Here is a 27,581-nt window from a genome sequence, read left to right as displayed (position 1 = left end):
TAATGAATTACGTAATTTCGTTTATCCATCAAATCTGGAACTAGCTTTCGGACCATTGAGTTTTTTTCTGGCACCAGGAATCATTCGTTGTTCTTCAGATAATACACTATAATCGATCAACATTGATTCTGCGCAATAAGGATAATCGTTGTGCAAATCGTGCAGTGCAATCGGATAATCCAGATCTACTTCAACGAAATAACTAACGTCTTTAAGTATCTGTTTCTCGGTTTCTCGTAGAAACTGATCTGGACAGATCCAATGAAATCCACCATAAGGCATCGGCTCAGACATTGCGTAGTCGTACAAATTATTGGCGTAAAGATAAATAATATATTTTGATGGTTGTTTATGGTTCAAATGAAGCATATACCTGTTGTTCGCGGCCGATAAATTTTTGTGATAACACTAATACCACCGTGGATACCCCGCTCGATAAAATTAAACATATCAACGTCAGTTAGCAGTTCTTGTTTTACCTTACAAAATTTTAACAGAGCATCCCATGATAAGCCCGGCACAGAATAATACCAACACGGATCAAGTGCGTAATTGTTGTAGCTTGCTCGCCTAGACTTTCAAATACATCGGCAAATAATAAAACATTAGTCATCAAATACAAATCATGATAATAACCTAACGTTTTAAAGTCAAATTTATTCCAAATCAATTTTGCTTATTCAAGTTCGCGCTCAGATATTTATTCGTTTTTTAATGAAGAATTAAATTCTGATCGATCAGGTAATTGTTCCTTATTGAATTTCGACCAGTCATCGACATATTCATACGGAAATATGCCTTTTTGTTTAAGCAAACTTGTCTGCGCACCTAAATGATTTTCCAGGCTGCTAAAATCGCTGCAAATTCGAACCAGCTGGTCTAGATTTGCTACCGTAAACTGTAGGCTGTCGATGAATCTTAATTTATCAAACGTGACTGACATATATGTTCCGTCGTCGAGTTTTAAAAGTTTTTGAATTTCTGGGTCACCGAAAGCTTCTACGATAATGTGCGAATCATATCCACGGAAATTGTAAAGGACAACAGGATTAAATTCTGGTGATTATTATTAGCTGCTCCACGATATTGTCCGGTCAAATGACAATGATATTGAACGCGATCGTCTCTCAATGTGAACTAAAATATGTGACATAATTCTACCGTGGCGAAGTCTGATTCTTCCTGTTGTGTTAACTGCGCCATTGGCGTGATTTTTTTAAAAAGTTTGTTTGAAATAGAATCAGCTTCGTTAATAAGCTTCTTTAGTAGCCAAACTGCCGGATTTGGACCACGATAAATCTTAACTGGTTCTGATAAACCAGAACCAGCAACACAAACAACTTTGTAGGCGATTCCACAAGGAACATGATATTGTGCTCGCCTCGTCGATGATTGGTCGGGATTACAAGTACAGGCTGCAACAGACAGTCAAAGTCGGCGTAAATTAGAAACGGAACTTTCATTGTGTGTTTGTAGCTTTTGAATTGTAATATGTTCTTGCCTCGTTCAGGCATTATTATTCGCTGCACGTCCGAGCAGTACTGTAAGTGCCGCCTGCTGAAATTCTTTATCGCCAACAGAGCAGTGCAAGCATTGGTATCAAAAATATTTCCGTTCTCGGTGTTTGTTGTATTGTTTTCCAAAAAGTCCGTTAAAATTCTTGATCCACACGTAATGGTTTTTATAGATCAACACATTTATTGTTGATTATGATGCTTTAGCAGAAATATATCATGGATATATTTGGCCGCGTTCATGGACACCGAACGCATTTATGGAAATATTATTTTGCTGCTCAAACTACGGTAATTGATTTTCGGCTCCTGGAAAGTCTATCGAGGAAATGTTTAATCCTAAAATATGTGGAATGTGTTTGGTAACTCGTTCTGCGTCTTTGTTTGGTGGAAACAGTGCAGAAAGTATAACCCAATGAAAACATCAGTCGTCAGTGTTTGTAACTTTAATACATTTTTTGTTTTTAATTTTCATTGGAAAGTCACCGTACGAGCTTCGTCTCAGTGAATTGTATTTCATTGTGTAAAACAGAATCTCGGAAATAGATTCAAATTTCTAGCCCGAACCAGATGTAGTATATTCTTTAATCTTTTTATTAATTTCCTGATGAATTTTCTACGACAATGCAGCAAGGTTAGTTCCAAGCAAAATGCGTTTAGATTTCGTGCCGATGTACGATCAGCAATTTCTTCGTCGATGTCACTGACATCTGTCACGTCTAATTTTGATAGCAGCACATGCTATTGTACTAATATGTTTAGTTTCTTATGTTTGTCGAATTCGCGTTTAATCGTTTGCTGAAGCAGATCAAACAAATTTGTCGAGGAAAAGTTTGTTAGCACAGCATTTGTAACTATTATCAAAACATACAAAAACGATTGCAATTTTAATAGGATTAATTAAGCTTCGTTTCGCAATATCGCGCAATTTTAACATGCTATTATGTTACGTTTTACAAATTTCTAATTGATTCATCAAAATATGTACAAGTAAATAAAAGAAAAACGTATAGTATAATGACAGAAATATGCGATTAATGGCAAGTGCTAATGAACAAGAGTATTGTTACGTACATCCAACATACAACATGTATGCTGCCAATAGGGTCAGTGATAAACCTGAAAACGAAATCACCGTTCGGTAAGGAAACATCAGCGAGTGTAAAATAGAAGTCAAGAGATAAGATGAAGAAGAATACGTTGAAATCTTTTGAAAAGATTTTATATATACATTGTTTTGTGAAGACGTTAAAAACCCACAAGAGTTTACCACGTTACTGGGGAGGTTACCGACGACAACATACACATTTATCATTGCAAGATGAGTTTCAACCTCACCCAGTGTATCAACTTACGAAGCATGAGATAAAGGAATTATTCAAAACGTTAAAATGGAAAACGTATTGGGTAATTTACAAAATAGCGGATATTTGCTGGTGTGTGTTCGAGGTATTAAAACTGATTTTGTGAAATATCTGTCATACCGTCTTGCATTTGAAACATTTTACGGACCAATTCCACCAGGTCTGGTAATAGATCATCGCAATGGTATTAAGACCGACAATAGTCTGGAAAATATAGATCTTGTAACAACAAAGGAGAATAATAGACGAGGACGAGGCGGCGGTGTTAATTTCAGATGTCCCGCTAAACCTATAATTGGAATAAAGCTTGAAACAAACGAGGAAATAAAATTTAAGTCAATGTCAGCTGCTGCTAAACGTTTTAGTTTTTGTCCTATGTCGGTAAAGTTTGTTGATGATGGAGCTAGAAAATTAACTACATCAAATGCGATATTTGAAGGAATAAGTTTTAGATATGATATTTAATTATCTCTCAAATTCGTATTAATTCTTGTCTAGTAATATAAGAATGACAGTAATTCATCATTGCTTTTCTATTCTATGCTTAAGCATCTGTACGATTCTTAAGTAGTTCATATTTTTCGTTTTTGTTCAGGAGAAAATTGTCTCGCCCGTCGCTCTCGATAATCAGACTGACTGTTACCGTGTCACGGTCGGTGACAACGTCACTGAAAAATACTTGCGAATTGCCTCTTTAAGTTTGTCCTTGGTTTTTATATTTGCGATTATGTGATACCTGATATCTTTCATTTTTTTCATTAAATTAGACGAAGGTTATATTGTATTTGGACTTGATGAAACGTTTGGCGGATATTTATAACAACAGTGAGGTTAACACTAAAGAAACAATACCCGGAACATATTTACCGAAACCAGAAGAAGTTGATTTCACTTTGCTGGTGCAAGGAGATGATGACAACGACGGCGACATTGTCGATGTTGACAACAATGAAGGTGCATTATCAAGTTCGTCTTTGGAATAGACTCCGTGAAATCCTTTCACTGATTTTAATTGATCAAGTATTTTAAAATTGCTTAGCGCGTGCTGAATCAACGTCTGGTGCCCGATAACATTAGTTCTCGACCATGTACTCCATTGCCTATTCCTAACAAATGTGAAAGTAAACTTGCCGCTGTTCGTGCACTATAAATCCATCCTGTGTCGTCTTCATACTGCAAGATGTCTTTTTTCGTGCTGTTGTCTTTTGTTTCTCTGGTGACTTTCGTGTTTTCTTTCAAGCTGCCATTATTTATCATTATTGTCACACAAAATCGCGAACACACGAAGTACTACGCAATTTGTTTGATACCGTCACCGGAAACTGCCTTTTTAGTTGCGCTTGATATTGCTCCTGATACTGCTGCTAGTCCTAATGTTCCAAACACTGGTAATAGTTTTTTCAGTACTGTTTTCGATAACTTTGCCAGAGCTGGTCCTAGAATCCCGCCATGCCGTGCCCAATCGGGGTTGATCGCTGTTATTTGTGTCACTGACAGATTAAGTACAACTATTTTCCCATTCGACATTTTTGTTACTTGTTGCTGAGTTGACATTAATTTCATTGATGCCCACAACGCCGTTGGCGTTGTTGTCGACGCTGGCGATATCTTAAGAAAAACTGCACGTCGTTTAGCAACTGCAGTCGACAACTTTGTTATTTGTCCTTTCGTGAGGTTTATTTCTTTCGTGATATATTTGCTTGTTGTTACACAAAATCGTGAACAATTAAACCTAAACAAACATCCTGCCCTGTCTCAAAAATCTGTCGTTGGAAACGAGTGCGAGAACGTTAAGCGCATCAACTGGATTTGTCCCCAGCGTCCACGCTACTTCAACGTCAGCCGGCGATCTAATAGCTCGTTCAGAATGTTTAGACGCGTCAAAGGAAAAGATTGGATAGAGAGTACGAAAATCCTCGACATATATTTGAGAGTCGCTGTCTGCGTCATGATATTTTTGATCGGCTCATCAAGTACATTTAGGCGCGTGACACATTTCTATCAGCGCCAGCGGAAAAGCTGCATTCGCACGCTCGTTCTGGATACTGTTTTGAGTTTATCTTGACACTGATGCTGCTAACATCAGCATCATCGAACAAGGATGTATTGCCTTGTTGATTAGCGTCTATCCTGTAGCTGAAATGTAACAGGTATATGTCTTGTATATGGAACACAAGAGTAACATATTTTGTTTTGCATGAAATATATTTTTGTAGTGTACGGGGTAAGCATTGTTTCGAGTTCAGCTGATTCGCTTATCGATATAAGTATTCGTGGCATCCACAGTGCGAGTTTAGTATTTTAAAATGAGCATTATCAACGCCATCAGCGTGAAACAAACAATGCTCATCTTTTACTAGTATCACTGTAAGAGTATGTTTGATTCTGCAAAAACTTTATCGTAATCGCTACAAAATCCAAATATTGTGCTTAACGGCAACATCATTGTGATTGGACAGGATTCTTTCGTGAACGCCTTTCCTTTGACATATCCTTCATTGTGTTCTGCATTCCTGGTGATTAAATCGTTTATTACTGGTATCATAGCTGTTCCACTAGCTACAGCTGCTGGTGGAGTAAGTCCACATTTATTGCAAACTACCGTGTGTGAAGCTTTTACAGCTGCTTCACATGCAAATGTATATTATGCTATGATTCCAAATAAATCAGAGTTTTCAATCAAATACTTTCTAACAGTAGCCAAATTAACAACAAGGTCGGCATTAACTATAAATCTGTTAAGAATAAATTCATTTGAAACAGCATATCCATTTCCAATATCCTTAAAGCTAAACATATTTGTTGAGTAATCATCGCTAAATGATACAGAAATAATTATTGTACTAGCGACTGGCGAGTAACCAGAAATACTCTCTACAGTTTGATTTGTATAACTCGCACTTTCAAACAAACTCCATCCGTTATTGACTAAAGTTATTTCAGTACCAGCTGCAGTATCACCATCATTTGACGCGTTTATTTGTCCACGTACTTCATGGACAGCTTTATGCGGTAGCCAAAAGACGTCATCGTCTCGTGTATTTAAAGTTCTAACCCCACTCAGATCAGTTTGGTTTGAGTTTTCGTCAAGATACTCAATATACTCAAATTCTGTTGTTGAGTAATCCCTATCAAATTCCTCGATAAGGACAAGGTAATCTTTAACTGACATATTTTTATTATTATTGCCACATAATGTTTGTTATGTGGCACAAAAATTAAAACGCGGCAATGCCATGTCATCTTGTTTTTAATGCTACTTTTCGTATTATACCTCCTTCGCGCGGTGATAACAATTTCTCAGTTGTTGCAATCAACGCCTTAGCTGTGTTTGACGTTGGCAATATAGTTCAAATTACCTGCGCGATATCTGCGATAGATGGCGGTTTGCTTTTTTCCTGCGATTTTTGGTCCGACTGCAGTTGCAGCTGAAGATGCGACGCCCATCGCAAATGCTTTTCATGCGTCTACGGCAATTGGTGCAATTTTATTTGGGAGTCCATGTATATTTTCAACAATTTTGGAAAATATATTTCCAAAGACTCCTACAAAGATCTTTCTTCGATACATTTTTCCTTGTTTGATCTTGTTATTGTTAAACGTCTTAAAAAATTCGTTTTCAATTGACCGATCTCAAGTGTAAGTAATAGGTTACTATTTAATTGTTAAAATCAAGTTGTCGCCCAAATTAATAAGTCAGTTGCATCGCAATTGGAGATATTTGATTTTCCAGATTGATCGGATACAATCTGATGAGGATTAACTTGCATCAACGAACCAGGTGGAACATCTGGCAAAAAACAATAAATTACTTGATCGCTACTGCCACGTGCAGAATGGATTATCATGATAAAAAGACCCTGCTTAATGTTCTTGATGAGCGTGCTTAGACTGAATTTTGTTGAAAGCATATACTAACGCGATTAGAGCATTAATGTACGACGAAATTGAGTTTGATCATGTTCTCGTCAATAAATCATTACAAGTAATCAGCGATATTGACAAGATAATTCACATTTATTCCGATGAGGAAAAAAACCTGTTTTTAATACCGTCAATGACTTAGAAAGATACGATAATCATGTTAATTTGTATTTTGTTTATTGATGAAAGATGTTCCATTTTCATCGCTAGAACGCTCTAGGCAACTGTTAATAAGAAATTATTACGATGAAATCGAAAATATATTTAATTCATCATACGATATTTTGGTGATTATAAATAAAAATATTCTCTTTTATTAAACAGATTTATTGTTAAAAAATGAATGATTGAAAATTTGCGGTAACTTACGCAATTATAAGACAGTATCTTGTTCTTAAAAAATTTAGTACACTAAATATAGGTTTAGTACTCGGACTTATTGAAGAATCAGCAACTTTACGCGGATTTAGTAAATGATTTAACGGACATAAAAAACAATTTCAAATCATACAGATGGATAATAAAAGATGAAGTATTAACCGATCGAAGATATGAGGACACATCTTCAGATGTTTATGACACGTATAGAAATTTTCTGGCAAATCCTAACAACGAAAAGTATTGTCAGGTACTTGATTCATTTGTTGGAATCACAGCTTTTGCTATCACGTAAATAATTAATGAAGTAAAAGCAAATCATAGACTTCAATCATTTTTTTCGGAATATATTCCGAAAACTGATGCGCTAATGCAGTACTACAAATACTACGATAAAACTTTGGTGCACAAAACATTGTTACAAATACAACAGCAGAAACGTACGTGTCATATCTTATATTCCGTTGGCGCTAACAGGATCTGGTGTTATCACCAGCAGCGCAGCATTAAACCCGTTCTTTCTGATAATATCCGGAATAGGAGTTTCTCTGGCAACCGCGTGTAAACGAATAGGACATCGATTTGAAACAAAAAGTGCGCGTAAAACCGTTAGTGTGACTTTGAAAAAGCTTGATTAAATATGATCTGATTCATGTGGAGTTAAATATGATATGGACGATTTAATACGCGAATTCCGTGTCAATGAGAGTATGTTAACTGACATCCTCCCAAAGAGAATTAGCGAATACGAAAACTTATATTACACAGAATGTATCAGTGGCAGTCAGGTTGAGCTTGATCAGGTGTGATAAATATATAAATCATTTCTTCGATACATAACATTGGATCATCAGTCCAACCTCTTTTTATTATATAATCAGCTCCAAAAAAAAACAACCATACCGATTTGTACTGATTTGATCTACAACACTTACACTCTTTGATACAATCACTAATCATATTCTGCTTTATTTTAGTGTATCTTGATACAATCGTTAATCACATTATGCTTTATTTTAGTGTATCTTGATGCATGGTTTATAGATTTAAATCTTTTAAAAAAACTTATTTGTTAGATTAAACCCAACATTTTTATAGATGTATCCGGAAACTCATTTCTTATAAGATATTATAATGTCTAATATAAAATTTCATCAAGTATAAATTTTATCTAAAACAGCATAGTAGTAGTTAAATATGGGTATTTCTGGCGAAGTAACCCTATTTTACTCCAAGCAAATACTTTCGCGTAAGCGACCAAAAATAAGTCACTACGATGGATCTCAACATGGCCAGGTACTACCGCGGGTGTCCCCGGTAGGGGTCTGAAAAGGCGAATCTGTATTTGTTTGGAGTAAAAATAGGGTTACTGCGCCAGAAACCCCATATTTAACTGCTACTCTGAAGACAAGGAATACCTTCAACCAAATGTTAATTCCTCCAAGAGACAAAATAAAAATCTAAATATGATGCAAAATCTCTCCAAAAGGCATACAAAACCAAGATAAAGGCGACACGGTTAAAATCCTTAAAATACAATCCCAAGTTGTTTCTATACAAACCACACGTTTGTAAAACGTCCACATACGATTCACTTGTAACACTGCACCCATTGGTTGCTTCGTATAACATGTAGGGGATGCATTGAGTGAATTTCACTTCCCCGAAACCCTCGAAGGATATTTATTTAAAACCATGCAAATAAATCCATGTGGTTATGTGCCTAGTTGAGCTAATAGACTAAGTGACTACACTATAAAATTATTCTGGACTTAGGTAAATTTGTTTCTCAATTATTCTCAGTGGACATTTTGTATGGATTTTTTTACGAGCCTGTGAAAGTCTCAAGGGGACTTATTGACAGAAATGGAACCTTCAAACGCACCACGACGATATTGTTATCGATATTTAAAATCTGTTAAGCTATAATGCACTGTTCAGCTACCAGTATACAAATTAAAACATAAACTTTGTTCAAAATTGTTCAACACATTAAGTACAAAACAATGTACAAGTTGTATACGATAATACATTTTGATAGCGCATGGTGACAGGTTGGAGAGTTTATTACCCATTTTTGTAATATAATAATTGGATATAGAGAACCATTTAATATTATATGAATCAAAATTATAGAAACCGTCGTTTATTTCCTTTTCACCTCACCAACTGTGAACATAATAAAAATATTATCCGATCGATATTTCCAAGTGAGTGACATAACGTTTGATTGACGTGGGAAAATCTCTGTTTTTATGATTCATCAAGGTTTTGTTCGAGTTGGAGGAATGTCCAAACTATACACGGACTTTCCGAAAGCAATACCATCTTACCTGCTAAATGGCTCTGATTGCGGAATACCGACTGATGAAGCTTTTCATTTGTTACGGAGAGTCGATAGTGGCGACCTACCATGGCCCGGCAATGTGTTCGGAATAACAATACTGAGTGCTTGGTATTTTTGTTCAGATCAGGTACTTACTAACATTCTATCTCACTTACTTAACTCTGTCTTCGCTATTTATGACCTCTCTAAGCTACATGCACATTATGTAAAAATCGTCACACAACATTTATTTACTTGCTTATATAACCGACCGCTCCGGTGGCCTTAGTGGTTAGAGCGTTAGCCTCGGATGCGGGAGGTTGCGGGTTCAATCTCTAGCTGAGTCATACCAAAGACTTATAAAAATGTTACTAACAGCTACCTCGCTTGGTGTTCAGCATTAAGAGGTTAGTGTTAGGACTGGTCGGCCTGGTGTCAGGATAATGTAACTGGGTGGGACATTATGCTACATATCTGTAACATGATGCAACAGTTCTAGACATTGCTATAAACTGCCACACTGCAGACATCGTAGCAATATGACTGAATATGTTTGAAAGACACACACACACACACACACACACACACACACACACACAGAGTGATATCATCTATGCTTCTTTTGAAACACCAATGTTTTACCGTTACTTGATTGCAATTATCGTATCATATTCAATATGATACGTTTGTTGCAATTTATTATGTGAAGATTGCTTATGAAAGAATATCCAAGCATCAGTTCTTCAAAATTCCTCAGTGTAAAACATTCATATTTTAACAACACCAACTGACACACAAAACATAGTATCCAAGCAAAACAGCACACACACACACACACACACACACACACACCATTGAATAAAAAGACACAACTATTTATTTTCCAAGGTGCTGGCACAAAGATCTCTGGCAGCAAAGAACATGCTCCACGTGAAGGGAGGTTCGATATTAGCAGCATATTTAAAAATTCTGCCATTATTCACGATTGTCTTTCCTGGAATGATTAGCAGGGTGCTCTTCGCCGGTAAGGTTTCTTTTGGTATTTCTGTCATGATCATCTCGAAACTCCCGTACTCAGATTCGGAATAATTAACAGTTTGTAATTTAGAATTAGGTTAGAATAATATAAATTTAGTTCTTTTTGTTAAAATTTCTTGGTTGTTTTTATTTGTTTGTTTCTTTATTTTTCGTGTTTGAATTAAATAACTCGTTTTCTTTGCAACTATTGTACCCTAAGTTGGGGTTCTGGATACGATTCAACTAGTGTCAGTTTAGGTGCTTGAGAATAAAAGAGAAGAAACAAAAAATAATACACAAATTCAAACGAATATATATATATATATATATATATATATATATATATATATATATATATATATATATAATACACTAAATTATGACAATACGATATTGGTAAAAATGCAAAGTTTTTTTTTTAAAACTATGTTTTGGTTACAACCTTTAAAAGGTTTTTGGAACTTTCATGAGTCTGGCAGTCGAAAATGGTATTCCTTCCATCCATCCAGAACTTCGTAGATACTAAGATACAACGATATCATCCCAGATAGATGATTCGTTCAAACAAACTCGTTTTAATTTCCTGTCATCTTGATTTTTAAGTGGTAATTGATGATTCGATACACTGAATTTCACTGATTTACATTTGAAATCAGTGGTATATGTTGCAGGTACCGTTCAAGTTATATTCATTTTTAAAAAAAAATAAACTTACACCCTTGAAGAATATTTAAAGTTATGAAGCCCAGTTTGTTACAATTGTTTTTTTTCTTCTAAAATATCTTTTTTGATACCATGTGTCTATTTACTCCCTCTTCCAGTATAATCATGAAAAGCCAGTTGCAGAAACAAAATTCGATGTAATTGTGGCTCATTTTATCATTTTAGCAAAGGATGCGGTGGGAAATTTACGAGATAAGACCCGTTTTCTGGTAGTTAAGTAAAGAATTGTATTGAAAAAAGACCAAGATCAATGTTTAGTCCGTCTTCCGTTATGGGCATTTTATTTTTCATGTCCACAATTTATTTGACTCTTATTTCTAATGACCAAGTACATACTCTAGCCTGTGATATTGCTCTTTGATCGAACTCATTAGTAACATTCCAACTGTGAGAGCAGATGTACATTTTTCTATACTTTGTACGCAAGCTACGCAATTGATATGCCACACACACACACACACACACACACACACACACACACACTAACTTCGTACTCTGAACGCAAGCTTTGCAAACGATGTACCACACACACTAGCATTAAACTCATACTTTGAAAGCAAGCTATACAATCTTCATTCGACGCACACATTAACTCAGTAATCTGAATGCAAGTTATGTTATCGTTATGCGACACACACACATATTAGCCCAGCACCCTGAATGAAAGCTGTGCCATCGATATACGACACACACACACACACACGCACGCACGCACGAACGCACGCACGCACACACACACACACATTAAACTCAGTACTCTAAACGCAAGCTCTGCAATCGATATGCGACACACACACACACACACACACAGTATTCTGAACCTAAGCTATATGCTCGATATGCAATCAAGACATAAACGCGGTACTCTGAATGAAAACTATGGAATGGATATGTGACAACTCAGTACCCTGAACGTAAGCTATGCAATCTATATACGAATCATACAGGTTAAAGTCAGTACACTGAACGCAATCAGTGCAATCCATATACAACACACACATAAATTCAGTACTCTGAACATAAACTATGCCATTAATATGCCACACATAGACCTATCATACTCTTATAGGAAAGATATTTACTCAGTGAAAGAATCGTCTCTCTTGAACTTCCATGAAATGTGTATCATGATTTGTCATTGGTCCTGCACATCATTTAAAACTATGGACCAAAACCAAAACCCAAAACCCCCATATACTGTTTACGGTCAAACACAGCAAGCCACGCAATCATTAAAAATAGGAATCACAGAGTAACTCCCCTTTATATTTTATGTACTAATGTAACTCAATAGTTGTTTAACTATATCTGACTCATTCGTTTAAATATCTCTCCCGTACTTTGGCTGGTCGTAAGGGCGCCACTGATGACTATTCGACAATCTCTCTCTATATTTTTACAGCTCTCCGCTGTTCTTAGGGACTTTGCGAAGTACATGACTGTTCACTCTTTAATGTTATCTTACCATCCCTTCTTCTGTCTGTCTCGTTTTCTCTTTCCTCTCACTTTGCCTAATATGATTGTATTTGACAGGCCAGATGAACGCGAGATGTGATCATAGAGCGGTGAGCATATCGTCATATGCTCCAATTGCACTCTGGATTCAAATACTACCTCCTAATTAGAAATGTGGTCTGAATACGAGATTTCATGATCATTCTATATTCTATAACATCTCATCTCTAAGGCACGGATTCTTCTTTCTAGTTCTGAGTAAATGCTGTCATGGGTTGTCGACCATTGTGAACATGACGATTACCATTCACTTGAGGGCATCTCTTGTCAAGATTACCATCATAGAGGTTTATGCCCCAATATCTAACTATAATAATGATGAATTAGATGCTTTCTAAGACCGTCTTCAAACTCTCATTTACCAGACACTCAAGAAGGCTATTCTAGTGTTACGTATATCTGATTTAATTCATATTTTTTAAAAATTTTATTGTTTGTTTGTCAGCTTTAAAAAATTTATTTTATTGTACACGCTATTATAATATAATCTTCTTTACGTGATTTGGAAATTTGTTCAGATAATAGTTTGACCTAGACTGATTCAATTGTAAACACATAAAGCTGACCTAGTTCCGACCTTTATTCAAAATTAGTAATAGTCACGTGAACAATTTTTTAAATTTTTTAAATATTTTATTGTGGGAATAATAAGGCTGAGATCGAGGATGTGTTGAATATGTGACCCTAGGCATGTAAATAGTTTTATTGAAGTAAACACATTTTTTAAATATTTTGTTCTTAGAGTAAAATGATTGGTTTTCGTCAGGGCTATTGTTTGAGTACGTGATCTAAACATAATCATACTTTCACTTATTCTACGCCTCAAAATTAGTGTATATAATTATTGTTTTAAAGAAACTATATCAGTCGGGCTTCTAAACACTGGGACGTAACGGTGTTTCTTTTGTTGTGTCATTTTGGGAATTACATTTTAATGATTATTCGAATTATTTTGATTCTAAAGAAATCATTATTTTTTCCTGGAAAATATGTAATGAAAGTTCATTAATTCAAACACGGGATTATTTCTTGTGTTTCTATAAGGAACTGTAGACAACAACGTTGAACTGGATACGGCATATGACATCGCCTTGCATCTTGGATTCTTCGACGGGACTCTAACTGGAAATCATTAGAATATTTTATTATTAGGACTTCTAAAATTGTATTCGTGGATTATTCTTTGATTATTTTTGGATTTGATTCTTAAAACCATACGTTCTTATTTTTTCATATGTACAGTATTTTTTCAGGGAAATAAATAATTTGTGAAATTTTTCATAGGTTGTTGTTTTCACTCTTTCTTGTGTTACTATTTATTCGAGCCTAAACGCGTAACATAAGACTAGTTATTGAAGGTGAATGGAACATCAATGTAGGAGAAGACGTACAAGCCGACTGGCGAAAAGTCTGTGGTCCATACTGTAATGATCAAACCAATGAAAGAGGACTGAAGCTCCTGGACATCGCCACTTACAACAACCTTGTGCTAACGAACACCCTTGGCTCACAAATATTCTAGAAGATGGACTTGTCACAGCCCAGACGAAGAACACCACAGCCAGATCGACTACATGATGGCGAGGAAGCGCTTCCGATCTAGCGTCAACATTGCCCGAACACATATTTTCCAAGGAGCCGACATAGAAAGCGACCATGACTTGCTAATGATGACTATCAAACTTCGTCTGATGAAATTCTAGAATTCAAGAGAGGTTAGGAGCAGGTTTGAACTTGAATAACTTAAAGATCCATGCATGGCATAAGCACTTGAGGCATCACTAGGCGTCAAATTTGCACCACTCACAAATCTGGGTGTTGTAGAAATAGACATGGTTGATCACTATCATCAACACGGCAGTAATAGGCACGGCCAGCGATATCCTAGTCAAACATCAAAGGATAACGAAGCCCTAGGTCACAGAATATATCCTTGACCTTTGTGATGTGAGGAGAAAACTGAGCATGAAGCGAAAATAAAAGGAACAGAAAAATCAGGGAGAATAACAAAATAGCTAAGAAAAAGCTTAAACAGAGCGAAGGAAAGCAGGTTCAATGACGAATGTAATGAAATCGAGAAAACCTGAACTAGAAAAACAGTAACAAGACATACCAGTCGGTGAAACAGATAAACGGGGGAGATCTACCACGATCCAAGACAAGGTTGGTAAGAGATTCCTGACAGATGGACGGAGTATTGTTCTAAGTTTTACAATCAGGAGACTTTTAAAGACAAAGCTGTACTAAACATATCACTGACCACAACAGAGGTTGACCACTCGATCAGGAAAGAACACGAGTCTGTAATAAAGTCACTAAAGAAAAGGAAGTAATCTGGGTAGATAAGCAGGAGGAACTCCGTGATAGATGTCCTCACAACAATCTGCAACAAAATCTGGCAAACAGGATAATGTCCCACCCTATGGACACATTCTCTGATCATCACTCTCCCTGGAAAAAGGGGGTGTGACCAAGTGGCCCTGTGATCTAAAGCGCTCACCGTTACGGATCATTGCCATATCACTTGTGTCTGCGTGTGTTCGAGTCTCTGGTTCGGCCAATGTGGGTATGTGAGAAAGCTTGCCAGTAGCTTATCGTGGGTCGGTGGTTCTTACCGGGGTTTTCTCTGGTTCATCCTCCACCATTTATACTGTCCGCCATATATTGCCTATCTTGTGCTGAAAAATGGTTTTAAACTCTACAACAACAACCCTAAGATCTAACGAACAACGAGTATCATCAGTGACCCAAGCAAGGTTAAGATAATCCTCAACAGACTGAAACCCCAAGCGAGCACATTATTGCTGAAAGAAAGTCTGATTGTTTCAGAGCAGGATGTAGCACTATAGAACAGATCTTCAACATTAGAATCCTCTGTGAAAAGTATCTGCAGCATTGACTTCAAGAAGGCTTTCGACAAGAAATGACATGCAGCTTTTTGGGCTGCCATGCAGATATACAACATAAAAACAAAACTAATCGGCACCATAGAGGACGTGTACGAGAAGGCGTCTAGAGCAGTTCTCCTCAATGGCAATATAGGAGATAGGTTTAGAAGCACAGTCGGAGTCAGACAGAGGTGCATCCTCTCATCCACTCTCTTCGACATCTACCAGACATGGACCGTGACAACAGAACTAGATATCCTGATAGCTTAGTGAAAATGTAAGGGCTTGATTTCTATTTACAGTCATCGTCAGATTTTGAGAAAATTATCTTTAAATCGACTACTTCTTTATGCCAATCTACTCACTAGATACTTGTTACCTTCATTTAGTTTTATAAAATCGTTCAAAACTAATTCACAAAATCTGTTGAATATACCTCTTGCTATGCCAGATAAGAAGCATTTTTAGTAATTTTGTCCGAATGTACTTTGATGACCCATATATGACCTTTGTATCATGGGATATAGCAGACTACATGAGACAATGACCTTTGTATCTTGGGATATAGCAGACTACATGAGACAGTATTTTCAGCCTCGTTGTAACCCCTTGGTTTTAACGGCACTTTATTAACTCGACTTTCTGAAAGTTTATCAAATTCTGTTTGCCCTCCATTACTGTCCAAATCTAAACTTCCTGGCGATTTTCACAACAAAATGTGTGTGTGTGTGTGTGTGTAATTTTTTGTTTGTTTTTAACGTAGCTTTAACAGTGTTTCAGTCATATCGTCTAAAATGTCTGCAAAGTGGTAGTTTATAGTGATGTATAGCACTGGGGCATCATGCCACATCATATAGCATCATGTCCAACTCAGTCTCATTATCCTGACGCCAGTCCGACCAGTCCTAGCACTAGCCTCTTCATTCTGAGCGCCTAACGAGGCAGCCGTTTGTACCATTTTTATAAGTTTTGGGTATGACTAGGCCGGGGTTCAAACCCGCGACCTCCTGCATCCTAGGCGGATGCTCTAACCCCTTAGGCCACCGGAGCGGTTGCTCTATGAAATGTTTATGAAATACATGATATTTCAGGCCAGAACTGCTTTTATTAATTCTTCATGATTTTAGATTCGTGAAAGGTGGAATGAAATTTCCTTTTACATTTTCTGTTTTCGCAGACGAGGTTGCCTGTGTAGACCCCGATATATGTATGAAAGTTTGTCAAAATGCCGCAGGGTGTACCAACATCGCCTATCCAAAGCTTGTGGTTGAACTCATGCCAAAAGGTAAAGACAGAAGAGTGTAATTCGTAATTTCATTACAAACATTTATAAGTTCTTTCTTAAGATAAAATAATTTAACGTCAATGTAGTAAGAGTTTTGTCGTTGTTTGCATTAGTCGAATGTAGTATCGATCTTTTTTATGCGATCTTAATTGAATGGAACAGAAACCCATGCTTTTGATTGATGAAAACTCTGATACAAGTATGAATATTTACAACTGAACTCAATGGAAATGTTTGTCAATCATATACAGTTAGATGGGGAAATGTCTCTTAAATATCCATTCTAATCGTGACCAAACATTGCTTATTCCTTACTTTAAGCCTTTAATCATATTGACACTACACATATCACGTTTGGTCAGACCTCGACCATTCTTTAGCCCCCCCCCCCTTCACAAGTAGCACCAAAATAGAGTATTAATTAGGGATGACACACCATGTAAGGCGGAGACTGGATAAACCTTTTATATAATTAAATTCAGTAACAGAACAACACCAATTTCAGATTAGTAGAAATGACGCCTGTTGAACGGAACATGAATGCTTTGAGTACCGAAATATAACGAATTTCTTGAGTGTGACAGATGTTCAAATTTAACAAGTTTCATGAGTGCGACAGATGTACGGATATACTCGAGTGTGACAGATATTCAAATTTAACAAGTTTCATGAGTGCGACAGATGTACGGATATACTTGAGTGTGACAGATGCACATATATAATGAATTTCTGAATTTCATGCGTGTGATAGATTTACTGATATAACGAGTTTCTTGAGTGTGACAGATATACGAATATAATGAATTTCATGAGTGTGATGCACGGGTTGAATATTGTCCAACTTTGTGAATCTTATTTAGATTCGGAAAATGCATCACATAATAAGAAACATTAACTCGTTGGAGTTATTTAACCGCATAAAAATGCTGTTTGGATAATATTTTGTCATTTGGAAGACATTCATATGTTCATATTCTTTATTAAACAGAGATGAGTTTATTTACTCCAGTAAGTTAACATTTAAACCACGTTTGTCACAGGGTTGGGTAGATGTTACAGCTACCCCTAGCCCTTTATAAATTGACCGATACCCTTAGTTTTATTTGTTACGAGCCCATGTGGGGTTAATATGCCATTTTCCGACAGACGTAACCTTTTTTCCCAATGTCCTTTGGGCTCTTGATTTAAAATAAAAGGCCCAAAATGTTGACGGTAATACTGGAAAGAAATGTTACAGAAGGCTGGCTATGAGAAATTCCCACGGTAGCAGCCAATCAGTAAAGATAATACTGCACAAGAAATTCATGGTCTTATTTGCAACAAACATAATTATATAAAGTGATATATTAACATGTTGTCATATCAAAAGTATTAAACTTCACATGCTTTATGTAAAGTGTACCACCAATGTGATAAAGAGCATTTAAATGTATTTTCTTTATTGATGGTTTCTCTAAGACATGGTTCACTGCATAATGTGGACGCTTCTGTCAAAAATATCTTATATTTAAAGAGTCAGTTTTATGCATGATTGAACATATGATTTAGACTTTAGTATTGCTAAACAGCCTTACTCCTATTTTTTAAGCGTATTTCCAATATGTGTTTGCCTTGTAATCCCGTGCATCGTTTTTAACAGAAAAAGATTGCAAACCAGCACTTGAAACATTTTATTTAATTGTGTATAGATTGCAAATAGACCACGTCCATGCAACTAAACATCAGCAAGTACACATTTGAAAGAAATTAGACGAGTGGTAACATATTCCGGAAATGAAAGAGCCTCGAAGTTGTTTGAAACAGGAAAACAGCCAAATTGTGTAACTGCAAACGTTTTATCACAATGTGCTATTTCTCTCTCTCTCTCTCTCTTTATCTTTTAAGGACTGAAAGGTTTGATGTTGGCCGCCATGATGGCTGCATTGATGAGTTCGCTGACTTCCGTATTTAATAGTTCAAGCTCTATATTTACTATGGATATATGGAAACGAATACGTCCTGGGTCCTCGGAGGGTGAACTTTTGGTCGTCGGGAGGTAAAAGAAAACATCACGTTGTGCGTACATTAGATGGCATGTACCTGGGTCTTCCGTGAAAATGCACCACATTTTGTTGTTTCGTTGAAATTAAATGTTGTATTCGATGACTTAAATGGCTAACGTTTCCGCTAAGTCAAGTAGGTTAAAGACACACAATCTGATTAATTTTATATTTAAATCTACGCATTAATGCTGAAGTTTAAAGGAAAAGGATCCTTTGCCAGGTTTTAGAACATCGTGGAAGAAGATGATGCATTTGAATTGCACATTGAGGTCTTAAACTCAAACGCTTTTATCAGAATCTAGACAAAGAATTCACCTCCTTGAAATTAAAATAACCTCAAAATTAATTTTAGTTAAATTAAATCTTTTGGGACGATTTGTTATGAAACGGCAGTTTAAAATTTCTGTAGATTCATTGTCTGAGTTTCATACTGACAATTATTTATCGCACTTCGTGGCATACTTGACTGAGTTATCCATTATCATGTGTTTATGCAAACTAGCTAGTGCCTTTGTATCTCTTATGGGTTGAATTTTGGGAGCAACATAGTGTCTTTATCATTCACATATTATACAGCCTTATCTTGATATATTCAAGAATTTGCATTCATGGAGGTGAACAGTTAACGCCAGAAATAAATAAAGTGAAAGTGTGAATGTAGGTGTGCGACTGACGTAATCATGCACTGATCATTGAATTTCATTCCTACAGGGTATTTGTTCTTGTATTGGTTGGCGTCAGTATCGCTTGGATCCCAGTCCTACAACAGTCCCAAGGGGGACAACTCTTTAACTACATACAGTCCGTCACCGGGTATTTGGCTCCGCCAGTTCTATCGCTCTATCTCCTGGCCTTGCTGTGGAGTAGAACTAACGAAGCAGTAAGTATCTGATTTGGTGCTTAGCTTTCAAATATTAATGTGGAATCAAGACTTTACATGCTACACTTGTTAATGTTTAACAGCAGTATCTTCTTTTTCAATTAAAGGTCTATATGTTAGCAACCGTCAAATATAATTGAAGACAAAGCATTCTATTTCCGAACAGACATAAATGCAACTTTGCTTTTCTTGTATTGTTGAGTCATATTATACTTTTTACAGTCTTCACTAGTACACGAAGCACGCACGATGCTCAAGATTTTACGTTTTATTGTTTTTAAATATTAACACCACAGCTGCCTTTGTATGTTTGGACTTACCTGAGAGCGTGTGATATGCAGACGAACCGTTTTTAAAAAATTATCTTTTATGCTGTAAGTTCGACATGATAATTAAGAGACTAGAAAACGTAGAGTCTCTACGAACATAATACAATTCCCAAATAAGAGATATTTCAACATTATTGACTCAAGATGAAATTTATATTGTTAATAATTAATTTATTTCCAACTTCAGGGGGCCTTCTGGGGTATGATGATTGGCTTGTTGGTTGGGTTGATACGGATGGGCCTGGACTTTGGTTACGGAAGTCCCAATTGTGGAGAACAAGACTTCAGACCTACCATAATATCCAAAGTGCATTTTCTACACTTCACCATCATCCTGTTTTTCGTCAGTCTCCTAGCAACCATCATCATCTCGCTGTTTACGAATCCAATCGATACCAAACATGTATGTATAGCTGAAATTGTAATTTGGAGCTGTATTAAGCGTGGAATTCTAAATATTTATTCCGCAGAAAAGTCGATCAGATGGGTTAAACATATCAAATACTGTTCAAATATGGATGCAGTGGTATTACATAAAATTGGCATTTCAAGCGTTTGCAAATGCCCTGTTTGTTAGTCTGAAGTTCGGGGAACTTAGGTAGCCTAAGGATAACTTGCATATGTGAAATCTTGGGATTTACAGGCAGCTCTTATTTCCTCGGCATGATATAGCCATGACGTGTTAAAAATGCCATTGAAACCAAAAAGAACAAAACAAACTGTCTGCATGAATGTTCGTTCTGCTTCTATCTTAAATGGATTCATATTGACATATTGCTTAAAATTGCATCCTGTATTTTACCTTTTACGTGTAATGAATTCCAGTAAGTCGACAGAGCAAGGAACGTCAAGACCTAGATTACTTTTAATGGTTATCCATTTCTATACCACTTGATTTAACCAACGCGACAAAGGTCCATGCATTTCCGTGATTACTCAAACAATGTTGCTAGACCACGCATGAGTGTGGGGCTTTCAGATCTTTGGTTACTTATCATGGTTCACTCAGTGCCATCGAGGTGGGATTTGGGTTAATTCGAAACCCCTTTTGGATGTGCCCGCGACAACCGAAGGTTTCAGCTGTTTTAAGCACTGTCCAGAACTCGCCGTGGTAGTCGTTTTGATACCCATCGAGTACAGCTTGGTCAGTGTGCTGAGACTGATTTGTACCGCCTCAAAATATTCATTTATGTGAAAGTAACTAAATTGATTTTCCCGTGCCGCGAGTCACACAAGTTGCTATCGGAGTAGCACTGACAGCTTACCCAGTAAGGGTGTCTTGGTAGTTGCCGTAGTCACAATTATAGCCGCACCTAAACTAAAGCTTGCTGCTATGGGAAGTCAACAAATAGCATCCATGGTTTGAGTTCAGTGGTCTTTTCGATGATTTCATCTCGCAGTTTTCCACTTTAATTATTTTTTTCGCGTCGGTAACTTTGAGTATCCATTACAGTTCTTATGTTAATAACTTCACCGCGCAGGCATTGTCCACAAGCTCTGAGGTCACGCGCAACAAGCACACGCACTTCTTACCAATTATTTTTCGTCACTGATACAACTGGTATGCAACCGTAGAAAATATTTTCCCGAAGAATATTTATGTTTCCGGCAATTGTTTGCACTTTTCGAAGTACAACTAGAACTGCATTGATTTACGCCCATATTTTGTGCAGCCAATGATTGTTCTTGTTATTGAGTAAGAATCATTACGCGGACAAAGGAGTCGTTGTTAAGTGTCAGTTTGTTGTATTTCACCGGTTAAGTTCTTGTTTGTTCGATGTAATCGACGGATAATTTTATTTCGGGATACTTGTCGTTGAACGCCACATCCTTATTGTCGAATCAATCTTTCTCGTTCGACCTTTCAGCTTTCAGTGATCGTGCGTTCGTATGCTAATGCGATGATTGCAAGCTGTTCTCGAGTTGGTATTGGTACAACAAGGTTGTCCCAACCGTGGATTTCTAACTGATCGTTAGCAAGATCATATTTAGGTCCATATGGGAACATGTTAACCACCTTTTTACGCAGTTTTTCATTACAAGCGGCACAGAATAATCATAGATAATGGTACGCCCTTCTAGCGGATCGAACTCGTCACTGTTAAAGTTCGCAAGATTGTCATCGCATAGCTGTTAATAATCATCACTTTTATGCAATGCTCAATCTTAAACATGGGCGCCAAAGATGGCAAGATGCCATTTCAGAAAGAATTTTTGTCACTGAAACTAAATTCCATCTCAGACGACTAATTATACCGATACCATATATATGGACCTCTAATTAACATTACTGTCTCTGTTCGTACGACCTTGATGATAATCATTTCTCAGTATTGCTCTCCACCCCACCCGCCACTAAGTCCGCTTAAGATGAATCAATATGATCCAGACTAGTGCACCACTAAGATGTAAGATTTGGTCTTGTCAACACTATCGCCAAAAGCAGTAAAAAAGAGGCGGTCATTTGCTATATCTCATCTTTTTCTCCCTCTTCGCTGACTAATATTCCCCTAAATAAGCCCCATGAATTTACTAGTTGCATTGGTGAGGGCAGGTTTGATACCACGTGAACAGAATTTATGTCCACATATTGTTTCTTCACATCAGCAGCATCCTCGACGTAGTGTTGATGAATTCTACCGACACGCCAGAGTCTCTGATTCCCATATCCTCCCCTAAGTTCATCGCGTTTCAGAACAACGTCACTTATATCCACGTTGTACGTTGCCAGTTTCCAGTTCGATTCTGAAAATTACAAACATGTTTGGGTCGACGTATACAAAACCCGGTTGCTCAATTTGATCAAATCGACCTTGTTGGCAAGATTTGTTAAATTCAGAACGGTTCCTTCCCGTCGCATCCGTGTAATAGTATGTCTTCATATCTAAGCTGGCATTTCGTATATACTTTCAGGTTTATATACATAAAACTGGACGTTTTTAATATTAAAAAAATATATTCTAAGTAATAAACCTGTAATTAAACAAAATGGAGAAAAGTGACTGAACAAGTGTAATATCTTCTCTCTCTCTCTCTCTCGATTAAGTGGTCATCAGAAACCGTCTAAAAGAAATGTTATTAGATTGGAAATCCAATCAAGTCGCAATTGCATATCACAATCTATGATCATACATGGGCTGAGATAAAAAGAAAAATCAACATGGGTCTGCAGATCACCCAGCAAGGTCTTTCTACGTTGTACCCGATTTCGGTGTAACCTCCCAAGGTTAAATAAACACTTTAACCAAGTCTTTACTGAGATATAATATTGGCGGCTCAGTTGCTCCGTCACATCTAACAACCGTGTAGCAAACCCAAATGAGTCTTGTTCGGCAACTTGCATCCTATTTAACGTCACTGCGAGGATTCATATTTGCATATTGACATAAGGGACTTTTAGCTTAAGTTGAACTGCTCTCAATTTCAGAACGTTCTAGATAGCTTTCGGCCTGATCAAACGCTGAGGCGTCTTACTGATGCCCTTGCCATTAAAGCCATGCTCGTCAAGTAGCTGTTGAGTGCTAAATCATACATCGTTGAGACGGAAACTATTTCATCATGTGCTTGCAGCACTGGTAAACCATTTGTATACAAATAGCGTTACCGCGTCACTAGACCGTCCATATTCGTTAACAACAGCAAATCAACATTGAGCCGCGTGCGCGAAGCGACGAGGGCAACTGTTCTAAGCAAACGTTGACGTTTCACTGTCTTCGCTGTCTTTGCTGTTATCGTTGAATATTTCACTATCTTCACTGGGCGTTTCACTGGATTCAAGGTTATTAGCTGATAAACTCAAACGCACCAGCGAATGACTTAACGTCCGCGAAATGATGTTTTCTTGCACGAATGCACGCAATGATTTTTACCGCTTTGTATAATATTCTTCTCCACGTTTCCATCTTGCTCGCTTCCATGCAATCCCTAACTCGATTATTTTAACAAGTGGTTCCTAATGCATATTTGAAAAATCATATATCATCTTTTGGACTTCTTTGATGAACCAATATGACACAATCAGGCATAAAAAGATTTAATCCTTTCTGTGACGTAAAGAAATCACCATTGATGGGGTAATTTTCATTCCAGCGTTTCCTACAGACTCAAAATTCCTTCACATCACTGTATGGGGCAAATGGCGGAGCTTCAAAAGGCATTATATATTGTATATAATATTCCTCTGCACTTTTCTAATGCTGAATCGGCCTGTAGCGATTTGTCCCAATGCTACAACAAAAACTGGCAGACAAAGGGATTCATCTCGGATGCTTAGACGTTTGCACCGGGGATAAATTCTGGGGGTATAGAAGGGATAAACCCTGAAAAATAACCGCGGCCTCAAAGTGCCATTCTCTGTCTACTCAGTGTTTAGAAGTTATCGAATTTATATTTCTATCAGTGAATTTTTCGAGCTATGTTGTCATAAAACGTGGAAAAGAATCGGATTTTGAAATTTATTCATGATGGTAATGATGATTAGCATTAATATCATCATCATCATCATCATCATCATCATCATCATTGTTAATATTATTATTCAGATTATAAGATTAACTTGGTGGACAAGACACAGCACGGTCGAAAGAGTGTTATTTGATGAAGAACTATCATTCGATCGCAAAGCACAGGAAAGGAAACCTACACAATCAAAACCAACGGGTAATAACATTGTTAGAGCTTTTCTATACCATTTTATTTGATTTCTTAGCCGTACTAAATTTGTCATATAGTCGAATATCTGTCCAAATCCGATAATTCTAACGTTGACTTATCTATTAAAATTGAAGTTAACAGTTTAATCTAAAATGTCTTCTTTATATGTGATCTACACTGTTTGACTATAAGTATCAATTGGTGATCACCTTCATTCATTCACATGCACACCCTGTAGTGAACGTAAACAAACTGGATGTCAGTAAATGGGAAAGTTTACGAAATCGAACCCTAAACACAGAGCATGAAACGTGAGTACTATTAGAACTGTGCTATTAGTCACTATTATTATTAGAATGGTCCAAAAAATGTGATACAACGAGAACAATCTTTCATTATTCTTTTTTACAACATACATTTTTGGTCACAAATGAGGCATAACTAGAACGACGTACATAAATTATATTACATTGAATGCACAATATCACTGTTTTATGCGCATATTCCATCTTTCAGGAGAGTTGCCAAGATGGAGGAGGATTGTAAATCTGTTATGTGGATATGAGCCCCCAAAGGAAAGCACAATTTCTGAAGAAGAAAAGAAAGAAGCGCTCCGAGCATTGACTTCCATCAAAGAAGAACGAAAATGGAAATATTTTGTCAATATAAACGCCATAATCCTTCTCATAATCGGAATGTTCTTGTGGGGATTTTACAGCTAGTTTGATGCGGTCTACAGCTCAAAATAACTGGAGTGTATATCGACTCATTCATATGACATTTAGGATTTATAAAATCGGAAAGATCGATTTCGAAAGTCTTTCGTTGAGGTAGTTTGAAGAAATATAATGATAGAATATTTAATGGAGCTTTCATGTGTTTCTTCTGTATGTTTTATCAGACATATGACAAGTGTCATTGGAATGGACCATTTTTGTGATCTGAACTTCAATACTAACGATGTAAAAATAGGCGAAGATATATGTTTAGTTATTATTAGAACATATAATATAATATAATATAATATAATATAATATAATATAACATAATATAATATAATATGAAATAATATAATATAATAAAAGAGTTTTCGCATGTAAGGACTATTACAATTTTGAATGAAGCATCACACGTAAACTTGAGAAATGCTAAAGCATGACAATGATTTTATATGGCTTTAAATATATGGTGATGATGATAATACAGGTACCTGTATTTATAATACAGTTTTTGAGTAACATGGAGAATATGATCACTACTTCAGTTTAAAGGCTTACCGTAGTTATGAATTGATCTTGACTGGAAATCCTTCAAGGTCTGCGTAATATGAACAGATAATTTGTGACACAGACACAACAGTAATCAATCCAAGCATTCACTCTTTAAATCTGTTCAACCTACCCCGAAGAAATAGCAATAGAAGAAAGTACCACAGCTTCCGTAATGTAGCGCTTTCTCTTAGTTTTCACGATGGTCCTTCTGCATTTAACATTGCATGCTACCGGATGCCTGACAAATTGAAAACATGCATTTATCTGAGTTGTGTACTGCCTTAAAAACCTGAATATAAGATATAATGTGGAAATGCATTGAAATTAGGTCTACAAATTAATGTCTCATCCATTTAATGGGGGGTATGACTAGATGTGAGGGGGTCGGAGGCTGAAAGTTTTGGCCCAAAGCTGACATCATATATTTTTTTTTATTGTTTTGATCGATAGAAGGAAAGAAGTAATTATATTCATCATATATTAACATGGAAACAAATTATTGAAGTAAAGGGAAAAATTAATTTCATTGGAATCGAAATGTCAGTCTCAGTACAATTACCAAGCTATACTCGGTGACTATTGAAGATAAAATAATTACCATGGCCGTGTTGGCCTAAATGGAAAACTATCGGCAACTCTCGGCACATACACGGAACCGGGGTGAGGGTAGTAGACTTACTGGAGGTAAAAGTCGAGCCAATCGTTGTATATTCGCAGTGTACTGGGTAGTATGATAATCCTGATTTTGTTGATTCCTGATCTACATTATAGGCTTCTACACTACATGATTTTCCTCTTACTGGGGCACCTGCGGTTAACTTTCACGTGGGGGGCATGTACGCGTAATATGATGTCAAATTCATGGGGGTAGAAGACTTTTACCTAGATCAGAAAAAACATTAAAAAAACCTGACATTATCATACTCCTGAAAATGAACAACAATTTGCTTTAAATAATTTAAATAATAAATTGTTTATTCTTTAGAATATAGGCATTATCGTGTGGTTGTCTGTATGGATAATGGAACACTGCTGCTCGTCCGGAAGTAAAATATGTGACCTACTGCATGTTGTTTTGTTTACAGCGTTACCAAATGCCGGTTATGACATGAACGTCAGGATGGGTTTATCTTTGAAGATATTTTAGAGTAACAGGCTAGATATAACGAAGTCGATCAGCTTGTCAAAGAAAGTTTCTTTGAACCTTTCCTCTGATGCAAGTAGCAGCGGAGCATCTTCGTCATCGATGTTCTCATACTCGCCCGAGCCCTAGTTGTTAAAATGCTTCTTCTTCCGATGGACGCAAACCTTCTAAAGTTAATGCTCAACCCCAGTTTGCCATTTCGCCATTTTCCTTGATGTGACAAGCGTAACTCCATATTCAATTACTGTAACGTCTAAGAAGGTCAAGACACTTATCCGTGAGTGAAGTTGTTAATGCTTTGTCAATGGTTCAGTTTGAAGTTTCTCAT

The 27,581-nt window shown here is 36.7% G+C and overlaps 1 protein-coding gene across 2 annotated transcripts in view; it reads left to right on the top strand.

Annotated features, from left to right (window-relative positions):
* The window catches only part of LOC149801322 (sodium/glucose cotransporter 4-like), a 55,685-nt gene extending 28,512 nt beyond the window's left edge, over positions 1-27,173 (top strand). For both annotated transcript variants that reach the window (XM_089955362.1, XM_089955363.1), the window contains exons 9-16: positions 9,449-9,654; positions 10,395-10,530; positions 16,827-16,934; positions 18,819-18,969; positions 19,688-19,856; positions 20,373-20,588; positions 24,727-24,844; positions 25,355-27,173. In XM_089955362.1, the coding sequence (XP_089811488.1) occupies positions 9,449-9,654; positions 10,395-10,530; positions 16,827-16,934; positions 18,819-18,969; positions 19,688-19,856; positions 20,373-20,588; positions 24,727-24,844; positions 25,355-25,560 (1,310 nt within the window). In that variant the 3' untranslated portion in view covers positions 25,561-27,173. The remainder of the gene's footprint in view (positions 1-9,448; positions 9,655-10,394; positions 10,531-16,826; positions 16,935-18,818; positions 18,970-19,687; positions 19,857-20,372; positions 20,589-24,726; positions 24,845-25,354) is intronic.
* The last annotated feature ends 408 nt before the right edge of the window (positions 27,174-27,581 follow it).

Source organism: Sinohyriopsis cumingii, chromosome 4, assembly GCF_028554795.1.
Source record: "Sinohyriopsis cumingii isolate HCF-2022 chromosome 4, ASM2855479v2, whole genome shotgun sequence".
Classification (NCBI taxonomy): domain Eukaryota; kingdom Metazoa; phylum Mollusca; class Bivalvia; order Unionida; family Unionidae; genus Sinohyriopsis; species Sinohyriopsis cumingii.
Note: the sequence above shows the minus strand (reverse complement) of the source record. Positions and strands in the feature narration are given on the sequence as shown.